Source organism: Phoxinus phoxinus (assembly GCF_949152265.1).
Source record: "Phoxinus phoxinus genome assembly, chromosome: 13".
Taxonomy (NCBI): Eukaryota; Metazoa; Chordata; class Actinopteri; order Cypriniformes; family Leuciscidae; genus Phoxinus; species Phoxinus phoxinus.
The window spans coordinates 15357063-15372249 of NC_136888.1; the positions used below are offsets into that span (position 1 = coordinate 15357063).

At 39.1% G+C, this 15187-nt stretch overlaps 1 protein-coding gene across 8 annotated transcripts in view; it reads left to right on the forward strand.

The window, feature by feature from the left end:
* The window catches only part of foxn3 (forkhead box N3), a 101749-nt gene that overhangs the window by 24335 nt on the left and 62227 nt on the right, over positions 1-15187 (forward strand). For 6 of the 8 annotated variants that reach the window (XM_079633506.1, XM_079633509.1, XM_079633511.1 and 3 more), the window contains one exon: positions 14487-15043. In XM_079633506.1, the coding sequence (XP_079489632.1) occupies positions 14501-15043 (543 nt within the window). In that variant the 5' untranslated portion in view covers positions 14487-14500. Of the gene's footprint in view, positions 1-9808; positions 10023-14263; positions 14373-14486; positions 15044-15187 lie in introns of those variants that run through there. The other 2 variants (XM_079633507.1, XM_079633510.1) reach the window with 2 other exon arrangements.

Consider the following 15187-nt stretch of genomic DNA (forward strand, 5'->3'; position numbering starts at 1 on the left):
AGAGCTCAGAAGGAGTCAATCGAAAGTGCTCAACTATGACTGTAAGGTGTAGTTATTTGTATTTATCACAATTATAATGTGTTTGTGGTTAATACAGTGGTTCTCAATCCCCCCCCCCCCCCACACACACACTCACTCACTCACTCACTCACTCACACACACTCTGCCCATTTTGTTTGTATCTCTTATCGTTCATTTCGACTGTAAGTGCCCTTCACAGGATATTCTGCCCTGATAAGGAAGGTTTCAATCTGAAAGGAGCGTACATGTTCAGTTTAAAGGGCACTGTTAATGGCATGGGGAACAAGGGAACATCGATACATCACTTCACGAGAAATGGAGTGGGAAATTTACATGTCATTGTATATCACTCCAGCACTTGAAGAAGTTCAAGTAAAATTAAGGCGGTAAAAAAAAGTGGAGGCTTCAGGAGTTTAATTAGCCCCATGTGTGGTTTGTACGCCAGGACCGGGATTGAGAACCACTGGGTTAATTGACAATAATTTGTATGTTTTGTTCTTGTTTATGTCCCTGTTTGCCATTGTAGAGGAGGATGATGGGTGATTAGAGGTGGATCCTGAGGTACCAGAGATGGTATTATCATCGATGCGTGAATGAACGTTTCTGATCCATGCAGGTTATTAAAGATTAAGACTGCTTTACAACCTCATCTAGCAGGATTTCTGCTGAAAGTCGAGAATCTGCTCCCTGGGCCGTGATGTGCCCATGTGTGAGGGATAAAGAGTTGTGTCCTATACTGAACTGTGATATACTCAGTTGATGGTCTCCCTCGCCCTCGAAGGACTTCAACGTCACCTTGGTCCTTCTCTCAGTCCAGTGCTCGCTCCGATAACATCAGTCTCCACTAAGGGAGGCTTATCACTGAACCAGGCCTGCCATTGTGTTTATGGCTGTGCTTTGAATCAGTAAGACCCCTCTAATATATATCTGCAGGGCTCGTAAAGGAGCCGGTGTATAGCTTTTATTGACTCCTCTGGAAGACATTGGAGACGTAGATCAAAAGGAATGCACTCCAAAATGCTTTTGTTTGGGGACGAATATACTTTCATTTAAGAACAAACGGTTTGCATGCTGTCTTCCCCTTTGAGTAGTAAATGTGAAAAAAGGACACTGTGTCTGTGCCGTTGCTGTTTGTTTTTGTCAATTGCTCTGCTCCAAAACCTAAGCTGCTTTTCCACTTTTGGGCCAAGCCGTTCTCTTTGCTTAACCGTTCCATTCCGTGCTGATCCGGCCCAGCCGATATGGATATGGTTTCATTTTCCACTGTGGGGCTGATAATGGAGCTTGTTGGAATGTAATACAAATGCATCAGTTGTTGGTAACGCAAGAGTTTACAGATGATATGAGATGTAAATAGCCACATTATGGAAGATAATCAGAAATTTATTTTAATTGTATTATTAATTTGTGTGTACATTGCGCAAATACTGGACTTAGTCAGCTACAGATAAACTGGCAATCAGGCAACAGACAAGTGACCAATCCTGATTTATGACGTCACTACACGTATTCTACCAGCAAACGTTAACCAACCGTGCTGAAAACGGTTTGTAATCGTGCCGTGCCGAACCAAGCTCAAGTGGAAAATAACTGGAACTTTTCCTTACCATTCTTATAACCGTTCAGCCTAAAAGTGAAAAATGCTCTAGTGAGCATTTTAGGAAGAAGGTTGTTTAAAAGGGTACTTCCTATGTAGGCTTGTTCTAGCCAAATCTTAAAGCAGCGTCACGTGTCATTCACAGAGAATGCAATTCCAGAATCCGCTGCATTTATAATATAGCAGAGATAAAACATTTTATTAATATATGCTTATATACTGTTTTTATTCATATTTTTATAGGCTTTTATTTTTATATATTCAGTTATTATTTTAATTTGTTTAATATTTAGTAATTATTATTTAAAATATGTATTTTTTGTCATTTGTATTAGTTAAAAAATATATATATTTCTAAATAGTTTTTATTTTATTTTAGTTAGTTGTTTTTGTACTTGACTCAAATCAATGTTGACTCAAATCAACATTTCCAATTTTCATTTAGTGTGGGATTTTCATCTTATGTTTATTGTTTTTAATAAACATCTTTTTTTTTATCTTTTTTTTTTTAACTAGTTTTAGTTAATGGTAATATTGATCAGAACATGACCCAGGCTATTTACATCAGTTTGCAAAAGCCCTATGAGTCTTCCATCAGGATTTGTTAGGAGTGCTGTTTGTTTGGTTGATGACTATGTAGACCATTCCAAATGAGCCACAAGGTTTCATGATGGTTAGGATACTTTTTTTAAAAGGCAGTATGTAGTGAGGCAGCTCACTTGGGTTTGAAAGAGTACTTATGTCAGCTTATGGTGGACTGTCTAGCTGCCTCTCTCTCTCTCTCTCTCTCTCTCTCTCTCTCTCTCTCTCTCTCTCTCTCTCTCTCTCTCTCTCTCTCTCTCTCTCTCTCTCTCTCTCTCTCTCTCTCTCTCTCTCTCTCTCTCTCTCTCTCTCTCTCTCAGTCTGGTAATGAATGCCCCCGCTGCAGGCTCCCAGAGGCAGTCAGACTGGAACAATTATAATCTTCCCAGCGCACCCGAGACCGCGGCCCCGCCCGCATGTAACACCATTAATTGCATTGTTACGTGTTATTGTACCGAGTGGCACTGTCGTCTTGAGTGCTGTTTACTAATGAAACGCGTTGCGCAGCGAGACAGTTTGTGCTCATTTAACGTGGCTATTAAACCTAAAGCAGCAATATACTGATCCCTCCCTCCTTTTGGGATTGAGGAAAAAGAAAGAAAGAAAAACTACAACTGAAGAGTTCCCGTGAGGCTCACCTTCATTAGGAGCCTGTTAGAGTGGCCTGAGTGAACAGGAAGAACTTTCCTTTCCCCCGCCAGCACATAACCCTCTTAAAAAAGGTTCATTGCAGTACCTTAGGTTCAGCAAAGAACCCTTTTCTTCTCAAGAACCACTTTTTTGCTGGATAGTACAGGTTGTCGTGGTACCACAGTTTCAGTAGTCAACAATTCTCGATACAGAAACGAATATGCAGTTGAACACATTTCTTTATTTAAAAAATGTATATTAATTTACATTAAACTTTAATTAAATTAAACACTAAACATTTCAATGTGATTTTTTTCCCCCAAGGAATTTATTCAATAATACATTTCAGTTTTTTTCAGTTAATTGACTGTACATGAACACCCTGGCAAGACAGTCTTTTTGATAACGTAATGCATTTGAACATTAACATGCAAACACACCTGTTGGTCAGGACTGTTTTTTTTATTGACTTGTTACCAGACTTTTTGATATCTTCACTTGAAAGAGTTCTTGAGTAAAGTTGGCTCCCGTTCTTAGGAGATCTGAGTTCTTGATGTCACATTTGAGAGTTTTTTCATACAAGTGTCTATATAGCTCCAGTAGACAAACAAGAAAACAAAAGAATAGTAAGTTCTTATACTTAAGTGACACGATCGGACTAGTGAAACCCATTTTGTTTCTAACTGGCACTAGAACCTTTATTATTATTACTTTCTAAACTTTGTTTCCAACTGTGGCCCGCTGATCAGCTGAATTGAGTGGTTTGGGTGAGCAGTGTCTTAATTTTCATTAAGTGCCCTCTCCCCTTGAGGCTCTGCATCCTTGGACTCAGCTGCTAACTGGGTTTCCCTTGTCACGATACACTGGCAAATTCAATTTCCTGTCTCCCGGGTGTTCTCCGCAGGGCCTGAGCCGACGCTCGCAACAACAGGGACTTACTCCATCACACTGCCGTCTCAGGTTGAGTGTGGGATACAGTGACCCACTATCCTCCCGTGTTTCCTGTTGAGATACGCCTGTACATATGTCTGGGAGTTGTGCGGACATTTTTCTCTGCTCGCGCCTCTGTCATTGGGATTAGATTAGCCTGTACTCTCATGCCTGGATGCTTTGCTGTATTAGCTGAGACCCAGCAGGGCAGTGGCATTCATGGGGAGATGGCCGGTTTCTGCAATAGAGATAAAGCTGCTGGATTTCAAATCACACTATGCTCACTGACCTTCTGTGAAATGTTAAACCTCAGCCCAGCTCGACTGCCGTGCAATCTCACCGTCTGGCAAGCGTCACAAAGAAGATATAAACCTATGGGAGGAGAATTCTGAGGGAATTTGAATGTCAAGGTGTGTGTCTATGTGTGTCCACATGGTTTAAAAGCTCCATGGTTGCCGGGTCCATTTGATTTGCGGTGCGATAATACCGGGCTCTGTGGTGTAGTGGGTCATATGCATCAACACAGCAGCTCCGTCAGATTTGCTATCGTCGAATGCGTTTCATCTCTGCCGGGTTGGGAGCTGCGGCCATTCTGATCTTATCACCGTATGTCCCCTCCAGCCCCACACAGGCCTGTCCTGGGTGGTGGTTGCTTAATGGTTGTGGTTCGCAACTGCTGTCACAAAGGTCCCTGGTTTAATTCAAAGTAGAAACTGAAATCATAATCCTGATGCGTTACAGTGTAGTCATTGCCAATTGGGATTTCCACATAGGTGTAATTTGCTGTGTGACAACTATTATACAAATGAAACCTCTCTAGTTGACTAGCAGAGCATTCATTTCATTCGTTTGTTAAATAAGAGGCGATCTGGCGCTGGAATATGTTGTCTTTGAAATCATGCTGAGCGTTCGCTGCGGCTGTTATCATTGGCGGAAGGCAACTGTGCTCTCTTGGCGCTCGTGCACTTCACACAGACGAGCGCTTCAATCTATCCCGTTGCGGAGACTCTCTATTAGTTACGGTGAAATCACAAAACAAAATGCACACAAACATGCCCATGCTCTTGACGTACAATCGCTGATGAACATCTTTGGATGTAATGAGAGGAAAAAAAAACTATACAAGGGTGGATTAGAACCGAGAAACTCTCTGACACGATTAACAAAAGTTTTACCGCCAGACCATTAAGGCACACAAGCATTTGATGCAAATATATGTATTCACTGATTCACTGACTAACAAGTGTATTATAGTAGATTGAGGGATGAAACTATCATGTTAAACATGACTTATATGGCGATACATTAAACTCAATGTACTATTGAAATTGATCTCTGGACATTGTAATATATTTTTTTTCTGCCATTGCTATTGTTACACCCCTCCCTCCACTCCTGTCCCACACACTTTTCAAAACAAAGTTACGCCACTGGATTTCCAATTGCTGATTTTGTTTTGTTCTGGTGTATACACTGTATCTGTGTTTAAAAATATTTGTATAAAGTATAATTAAATAATATTTTTATTTAAAATGAAATTAAATTAAAAATCAAATAAAAAATGTTTGCTATTATTATAAAATTATGAAAAAGGTACTTATAGACATTTTAATTTTATATATACAGGTGAAACTCGAAAATTTTTAATATTGTGCAAAAGTTTCACCTTAAAAGGTCAGACTAATATAATATATAGACTCATTACATGCAAAGTGAGATATTTCAAGCCTTTATTTGTTATAATTTAGGTAATTATGGTTTACAGCTTATGAAAACCTTTTCACAATATTCTAATTTTGACTGGGGTTTTTATAAGCCGTAAGCCATAATCATCAAAATTATAACAAATAAAGGCTTGAAATATCTCACTTTGCATGTAATGAGTTTATATAATATATTAGTTTCACCTTTTAAGTTGAATTACTGAAATAAATGAACTTTTGCACGATATTCAAATTTTTCGAGTTTCACCTGTAATGTACGGTAAATTAGAAAATGTAATGTGTGTGTGTATATATATACATATATAGTGTATACATTTGTACAAATTGGAATTTGTATATTTTAAATTGCTACTAACTAGCATCTCTGCAGCACATTTGCCATCCAATATAGCATAAGATCCTGACACAAGCTCAAAGAGAAGTCCAGTGCTGTTTATAGAGAGGCCGACCTGAGATCCAAACCCTGCTGTCAGGATGCTAGTGGTGGAGGCTGCATCGCTTCATGAGGGGGTTGGTAGATGATTACCATTAAGCGTGATTACATTATGGATATAAATCCACATCTGAACACAGCATGTACTTTTATGGAGATCCATTACAACATTTATTCAAAGCTCTTGTTCAATTTGTACCTTTCTTTGCCTCTGATGTATCCAATAAGGAAATCCAGGGAAGAAAAAGAAGAAGAATGAAACCGTGGTGGTAATAAGCTGAGATGCGGTGGAAATCTGACTGTTTTAATGGGGTCTCAGATTCCGATGGAAATGAAGAGAAATGGTGGTGATCCTCTGGGGTTTACGGGTGAAAGAATTAACACAGCTTGTCACTCTGTCCCAGCCATCCTCCCGTTACCAGGGTAACGGACGCCCGTGTGCCTCGGACTAACCATGGTGACACAGTTCTCGCTGCAGCCTGACTGAACCTCTCCTCACGGGCAGCAACCCTACCAGAGCTGAAACCAGCAGGAATTGCAGGAGTTTCTATCTCAACAGAATAGTGCTAATCTACCCTAATGACCTCTGTGGGGAAAATATATGCAGCCTCTGACACTATCAATTCTTTGTTTCTGCTTTAATGAGCTCTCAGCTACTAGGTAGAACATTCACGGTAATCTGCTTATTGGCCGCAGTGTGAGATAGAACAATTTTACAATATCATGTCTTAAATCCAGCTTTGTGTGCTTAAATTAGAACGGGATAATTTAGATACTACTGAAATGACAGATACTAGTAAAATAACAGAATTAACTATAAGGATAGTTTCTTGTTGTCCATATTTTTTTCCTAGTAAATAACCTTGTTAGGATTTCAAACAGGAAGGTTTTAAGGGGAAAGCAGCAGAGTCTAAATTTAGTGATACTACTGAATAAACTATATTTAACAGTAGCATGACAGTAGCTCAGTTGTTTTCAAAATACTGCAGCTTTCTCAAGAGACTTTTTCCAACTAGTAGCAGTGTAGCGCAACCACAAAGCTACATTGCTGTTTTCAGTGTCACATTGTAATTTGCATGTGGTTTTACTGCCGAGCGAGTTGAGGCAATAATCAGACATGCTCTCATATGTAGCACTGGAAAATCTGATTCATTCTAGTGAATCAGTTCATTTGGAGAATTCATGTAAATGAACTGATCAAAAAAAGTTCACCAATTTGAGGCTCTGCATAGTATTTGACATCTTCTATTTATAGCAGAATAATAATATTTAGTTCATCTTTATATTCATAGTTTCAACTTTGTTGTATAAATTAGGATATATATTAATGCTGTTACGGTTTTTGAGAATAAAAAAAAAAAAAATCATTTAAAAACTAATTTATCTGCCAAAAATGATGCTGTGATTCTAAATTATATGTATATATATGTATAATAATATATCTGTCTTTAATAAGTAATATTATTTTACTGTATTTAATTATCATATTTTATAATGCATTTAGTAAAATATAATATTTAAAAAAATATTACACATATTACCATATAAATATTATAAAAATATCACATTATGAAATACATGTTTTTCTCCAAAACACATTGAGAACAATTACTTCCCCCCTTTTATTAAATACTTTTTGCAACCTCCTTTTTCCAAGATAACAGCTCTGACTCTTCTCCTATAATGCCTGATGAGTTTGGAGAACACCTGACAAGAGATCAGAGACCATTCCTCCATACAGAATCTCTCCAGATCCTCCAGATCCATGTGAGCGCTTCTTCTCTTCAGTTCAGCCCACTCATTTTCTATAGGGTTCAGGTCTGGGGACTGGGATGGCCATTGCAGATGCTTGGTTTTGTGCTCAGTGACCCAGTTGTGCTCAGTTTGTTTTTGGATCACTGTCCTGTTGGAAGATCCAAAAATGGCCTGGTATAAGATTTCTAGCAGAGGCTGTCAGGTTTAGATTTTTTATCTGTTGGTGTTTGATTGAATCCATGATGCCATGTATCTGAACAGTATGTCCAGGACCTCTGGTAGAAAATTAGGCCCACAGAATTAAAGATACAGCAGAGTATTTCATTTTACACATGGGGTAATTTGTTTTATCCCTGTATGAACCAAGCCCATATTAAATGTTTGCTGCCAAAAAGCAAATTTTTGTCCAGGAACGTTTGAAAAGTATCTGACACTACTGGACCTTCAAACGGGACCTTCAAAGGTTGCAAAAAGTATTTTATAAAAGAGGGCAAATAATTGTTCCCAATGTGTTTTGGAGAAAAACGTTTATTTCATAATGTGATCCCCCCCACTTTCAATTCTTTTACTTCAATGAAAGGTTAGATTTTTGCACATTTTTTACAATTCAGATGAACAATTCAGATTTTTTTTTTTACAGCCATCTTTGATCATATTTATCAAGGGGGCAAATAATTCTGACCAGACATACAAAACCATTTGCTATTCTATTTGCCATCATTAAAAACAATTATATACAAAAATAACATTTTTAAATAAAAGTATTGTATTTATATTTAGTGTTTTAAATGCATAAATAACTTTTACAATAGTTATTTAAATTCACAACTTTAAATTATTTTATACATTTTAAATGGCTACTAACTAGCCGTCTCTTTTAGCATTGCTTTTTGTCAGTCAGTAACCAGTTTAGAGTATCTTGACTACTTTAAAGTGTAGCTTGGAAGGCTATGGATTCAAAGTTGGTAACACAACATTTGAAAGGAGACTATTAAGCCAGACCTTCATTAATATACCAGATGTGTTCAGATACAGTTTAAGATATGGTCTGCTCTCACCTCTTTCACAGAGGGTAAAATGAGGCTGTTTTCTGGGGTAGATGGAAGAGGAGACACTGTCTCAATCTACATATTTTCAAAGTTGAAATATTTTTAAATGGCATGAGATGGCCAGACACATCCACCTGAATGTTGTCGAACAAACCCGAACCTGTATTAAACCTGGAACATGACTCTGAGTTTGAGTCAGTTGTGTGAACCAGCATTGTCAACACTGTCTGTGCACAATAGTTTTTGGCTTTGATTAAATCCACTTGGTAGATTAATCAAAAGAGTGGTTGTAAATCATTTCTGCAAGTACTAACCCATGATAACCGTGTTAAGCTGTGGAAACTCTTGCTCAATACTTGGCTCTGGGCATAACAATACTGTGAGCAAAGCGCTGCTCAGACCAGCTGTAATCAAAAGCTGTAGTTTCAAATGGGATAAAAAGACTCACTGCAACTTTTGCAATGTTTTTTTTTTTCATGCCAAGATTAAAGCCCTTTGATTATTCCTTGTGTAATTGGGGCTATTTGAACGCCAAATAGTGGTTTTGTGTCTGCTTAGTCGAGGCTTTGAGAGTTGGACATGTTTTTTTTTTTGCTTTGAGCCGTATGAAATCTCTACCTGCCACTTCTCTGTTGTGGAGTGATAAGAGAACTGCTTTAAAAACAGGCTGAGTGCAGCTATTTACTGCCTCTGCGGCAGAGAGAATGTGACCTTTCACCTCTCCCTCGTTCCTTGAGTATTGACAGCACATGACTTTTCATTGTTCGAGCTGAGACCAAAAGCCATAAAAACTGGATTTGTTTTCAAAGCGCCGAACATGTGGATTACCTGCTTCAAGAAAATGCCAGGAGTCCTCCAGCTAAGTCTTCTTCTGTTTGTTTTTCACATGTAAATGATGTTACTTGTGGCAGTTTTCATTGAAAACATGTCTCCGCAGCTCATAGGAGCTAACAGGCCTGCGTCCAATCAGATGCACGGGGGGCGGGGCTTCGCCAGTCAGGTTAGTGGGGCATGACATGTAATTCCACAAGAGGAGGGGTTTCCGAAGGTCACACCCTTTCAGGGAATTCTCACAGGTAAACACTCACAGATGAGTCAAGGCTTGCCGAGACTTTGACGTAGGCTGTGGAGTGTTTATGCTCTCAAAAACAAGATATTACGTACTTCGGAGTGCCTTGGAATTATGGGTACTGTGGTGTGAGATTACACATAAATGTCTTTCTGTCTAGAGGGAAGGAAAGTGTTTGTCACAAGAGCCGAGAGAAGCCTACGCCAAGCTTATGAATGAAATCTCAGAGCAGGTACAGAGTTTATTTTTACAGGCTCATTTATATGTCAGATGGATATTAAGTGTGATGTGTGTCGGAATCAGGGGTCTTGTGGGGATGGATGGCAGTTGTTTTGATGTAAAGCTGAAGTATCCTTAAATCTGATTACTTGCAGTGTAGTCTTTTTTTTTTTTTTATGCTTTTACCCTCCAGCAACAAAATAAACTCTTCTAGGAAACTCCACTCGTTCAAACCCCATTGACAGGTTTGCACGAAGAGAGAAAAAGATTGGGGTTGGAGTGCTTGGTCCAATACGCAATGACCAAACAACTGCATAGAGATGGGTTGAAAACACCTTCGTAAATAACATCCTGGCTACAACACAAGCTTAATGAACATTTTCTTCTGATGTTGTAAAAATCTAGTTTAGTCTCATTTTAATCATTTGTTGAGAATGTGCCATGTTAGAAGTCAAGTTGTACATAAAGTTTACTTTTTCTTGTTTTTGTGGCTGAGTGACTCAGTGAGCGATTTATTACCAGCATGAATAGACTCATTAGTTGTTCTTCACCCACTTTAAATGAGTTTTGTGCTTGTTTTAACGCAGCTCTCCCAATCAAGCGAGCAAAACAATGGCAGTTTGGCAGTCGCTCGGCTTGTAACATCAGGACGGTCCGTGTCTGCATGTTGAATAGAGGATCTCTCTTGGCACTCGTGTATGCGGTTAATAGTCAGATGTTAAGATGGGTGATGAGGGAACAAAGTCCTGTTCTTTGTCATTGTGTTGTCTTTGTTATGTCAGTCATACTGGCATGCAAATGAACATAGCTGTTCATAGAATATCGTTCTGCATTTTAACACATGGCAGACACGACCGGACATTAATTTATTCAAGCTCCAACGGCCGGTTGCTTGCATATGGAGATGTACAGTATATGACTATATTAAACACTATGTATGCATGCATTTATTCACTGATTTATGATGAGGCTGCCAAACAAATGTTGATTTAGACAGGCAGATGGTATTTGGGCTCTGATCAGAGCATCATGCCTAATTATCTGTAGCTTTAACCCACCCTCTGTGATCTGGTTTTCTGTCATCTGGACGCATGACTGGAGCACATTTATAGCTATTTGCTAGAGAAACACAATCTCAGAGAAACAAACCTGAGCCTGGACATCAGATACAATGTGTCATTCACAACGATGTGGGAAACGGTATACGTACATGCTTTTCCTTTATTTTTGGCCCAATCATTGTTCTATTTTGGTTCATATGGCCTTAGGGTGTGTTCACACTTGGCAGGTTTGGTTGGATTAAAATGAACTCTGGTGTGATTGCTCTGTTAGTGCGGTTCATTTGAATAAGTGTGACTCTGCCATCCAAACCCTGGTGCGCACCAAACAAGCTGACCAAAAACAGGACATGATGTCACAATATGCGACCCTAAAAGGGAAAGAACGCTTAAGCATATCTGTTTTTTCTCGTCATAGTCGCGAAGTTGCCCATCACAGTTCGGTACTGGTATTAGAACCGCGTCTCTTTGCAGCGGATCTTTGCTTGTGTGTGTGACGGAGGGATTCCTGCCGCTGTTTTGACTCCTTTACACATTTTATAAGCTCTTCACAAGTTCTCAGCTCCATCATATACCATCATATTTACGCACATACACTGAGTGCATTTAGCCCAGAACACAGCATTTTGTTGGATGTTCGACAAGTTCTCTTACAAAATATACACCATAAAAGCGTTTTTTTTTGTCTTGTGTGTGTTGTATCTTTAGTTTCTGTGTTAAAAATTACAGCGTGAACACCAAGCGAACCAGGACTAAATGTGTAAAAAAAATTTTTTGGCCTGGACCAAAAGAACCAAGAGAACTGACCTACAAATGTGAACAGTGTTAAAGTTTGCATTTTGAGGCTAATGTCAAAATCATTGTTCTAGATTCTAGAGTTTGAGACCAAAGTGTTATAAATGTTTCAATTCATGTTCAAATTTCCCCTGGCTAGTGCAAGAGCTTCAAAATCACCCTAACAAAAAATCTCTCCCTTTGCTTGTTTCTTTTTGAGCTAAATGAAAGACTTTGAAATTGTTTTAAAGACAGCAAATGTGATGAAAATTTGTTCTAAAATAAATCAGGATGGATTACTCTTCGTTGTCATATGATACTCGAAAGTATTTTGCAAAAACTTTCTTTGATGTTGGAAATAATGGTCAAGAATGATGTTTCGGGTCTCTCGGGACACTATTGGCAGTTGCCAGCAAATTAGGCCTAAACAGAGCCCTGCGTTGTCATGGCAACAGTACAATTAAATTACTTTACTGTCAGCTGTAATATAATTTTCCTGTGCAGCGGCTCACGGGACCGGAGCGCCCCATCGGAGGGTGAGTGAAATGAGCGCTCCTCATTGGAAAGATGCAGTACATTGATTTTTCATGAATGATTTTAGTGTCCGTGTTGCATTTCAATGTGCGGCTGGCTAGTTTGAACAAGAGGCGATTTCGTTCCCCTTTAAAATGCTGCCTGCCCCACAGCGCCGACGTATAATATTTAAGTATTTCTCTATTCTAAAAGACAAGGAGTTTGAAGCTGAGGTCACATTGTTTAAGAAAATCTTAATCTGCTCTTTGAAGAGGAAAAGCAATGTTTGATTTTTTTAAATAGGGCCTAAATTTTCATGGAATTCGTTTTGGCAGTATTTAAATGTTTGATGTGACTTTCTAGTAATTGCTTTTGCAGATGGACCGGGTGTGTTGAGTGAGAGAGTGAGACAGCGCCACATAAATTGATCTTTGTGATCATGGGGAAGGTCGCAGTCTGTTTTTCTGGTGTCATGTTCTGAGTATTTGATTCAGTGATTGACATCTTTCCCCTCTGTCGCTCCCAGTTCTTTATAGAATAGTGTATTGAAATAGATCAGGGATGCCCAATCCCGTTCCCTGAGATCTACCTCCCTGCAAAGTTCACCTCCAACCTTGATCAAACACAACTGAACCAGCTCATTAAGATCTTCAGGAGTACTCGATAATTACAGACAGGTGTGTTTGATCAGGGTTGGAACCGAACTCTGCTGATAGGTGGATATCCAGAAACAGGATTGATTGACCACCCGTGACATAGATAGTGAGATATTTTTAGGTTAGTAGTACTACAGCTGTCATTTTGTTTTAAAATGTGGGAAAGTCACAAACGAGCTGGTTATGGTGACATCTAAAATGGCAAGACTTACTGAATAATCTCAAAACCAGTTTCCTAGTTAAAAAATTGGACACAAACACCCTCTCAAGTCGAAATTTGAATGCGATGAGCTCGTAATCAAAACTTTCCGATAGCACATGAAGGCAGCATTAGCTCATAGATATTGCAGTTATGCATAATTATTTAATCAGATTTTTTATTATTTAACTGTTTTGGCCAGTATATGTGTATTAGCTCATTTAAAACTGAAATCATTATCATTAATTTTCAGTGAGTTCTCTTAACACAAATGAACTTTAGACAGTTTCTTCATTCCTAATTGCCTCTGTCAATCCTGGGATTGTGTAGGTCAGTGGATAAAGGCATGGATCAGCAGTTTAATATAAAGTATGATTTAAAGTATGGTCCAGTGGTAATGTTTATGGGTTCTAGTCCACACTAATGTAACCCTTTATGTTATTACAATTTAAAATAACCCTTTCTATTGTAATATATTTTAAATGTAATGTGATGGTAAAGCTGAATTTTCAGCATCATTACTCCAGTCTTCAGTGTCACATGATCCTTCAGAAATCATCCTAATAAAATATGATGATTTAATGCTCAAGAAAAGTTCCTTATTATCTTCAATGTTGAAAATGGTTGTGCTGCTCATTATTGATGTGGAAACCATTATTCATTCTTTGATAAATAGAAAGTTCAAAAGACAGACATTAATTTGAGATCAAACACTTTTGTAACATTATAGCTACATGCCTTAACTGTCACATTTAACCATTATATCACATTTGTCACATTATATATATATTGATATCTTTATTTTTTATCTGTGTACGACAACTATAAAAAGAGCAACTGAGAGAACATAAACAGACAGAGCAGATCAGTTGTAGATGACCTTGAGTGTTATATTCCATTTACTTGAAATATTTCGCACTGTAGCAAGGCTTCTTCAGTTGCTCTGTAGAGAGCAGACTGACGTGCCGTGCATTCTTGCTGTTGACAGAGTAGGATGATTCTCATTGCCTCGTTCTTTTTGTGCTCTCTGAGAATGTTTTGTCCCTCAGATGGAAGTAAAGGCTGTGATCTGAACATCAAGTGATCTAAATCAACATGCAAGACAATCAGTCTGCAAACTTCTACAATAGCTTTGTAGTGGATTTGGATTGTGCATTTGGGAAGTATGTCTTAAGCCTGCTTTGTAGCCACTGACCAAATGATGCTCTTAATGTTTTGTTTTTTTCACCTTTGACGGTCTTTGATTGTGATCTTGTTCTCCTTGGTGTATTTCGTAGGAGCCTTGGTCTAAATGGGTCCGGTTATGCCTCCCAGTAAGAAGCTGGAAAGTTCCGGGGTCAGCGTCGCGAGCGGCCTGAGCCAGTTCTATCAGGCGAGCTCCATAACGCGCGCCCTACAGGAGGCCGAGGAAATGGACCTGGCTCTTCCCATCATCAAACTGGAGAAGGGCAGCGTGGATGACGAGGAACTCACCAACCTCAACTGGCTCCACGAGAGCAAGAACCTGCTCAACAGCTTTGGTGACCCCGTGTTGAGAAGCGTCAGCCCTGTCCAGGACCTGGACGATGACACCCCACCCTCCCCGGCCCACTCGGATCTCCCTTACGACGCCAAGCAGAACCCCAACTGCAAACCTCCTTATTCGTTCAGCTGCCTCATCTTCATGGCAATAGAAGATGCCCCTTCTAAGAGACTGCCAGTTAAAGACATATACAACTGGATCCTGGAACACTTCCCTTACTTTGCCAACGCCCCCACGGGGTGGAAGAACTCAGTCAGGCACAATCTGTCCCTCAATAAGTGCTTTAAGAAGGTGGACAAGGACAGGAGTCAGGTAAGGATGCTAAAACCGTTCTGCATCAATGTTTAATTGCACTGTGGGAAATGCTGGATATATTGTACTCTAGTTTTCATTTAATTTTTGCTTTTTATTTGTCTTTACTTCTTTTTTTTAGTAGTAGTCGAGACTCTACAATCA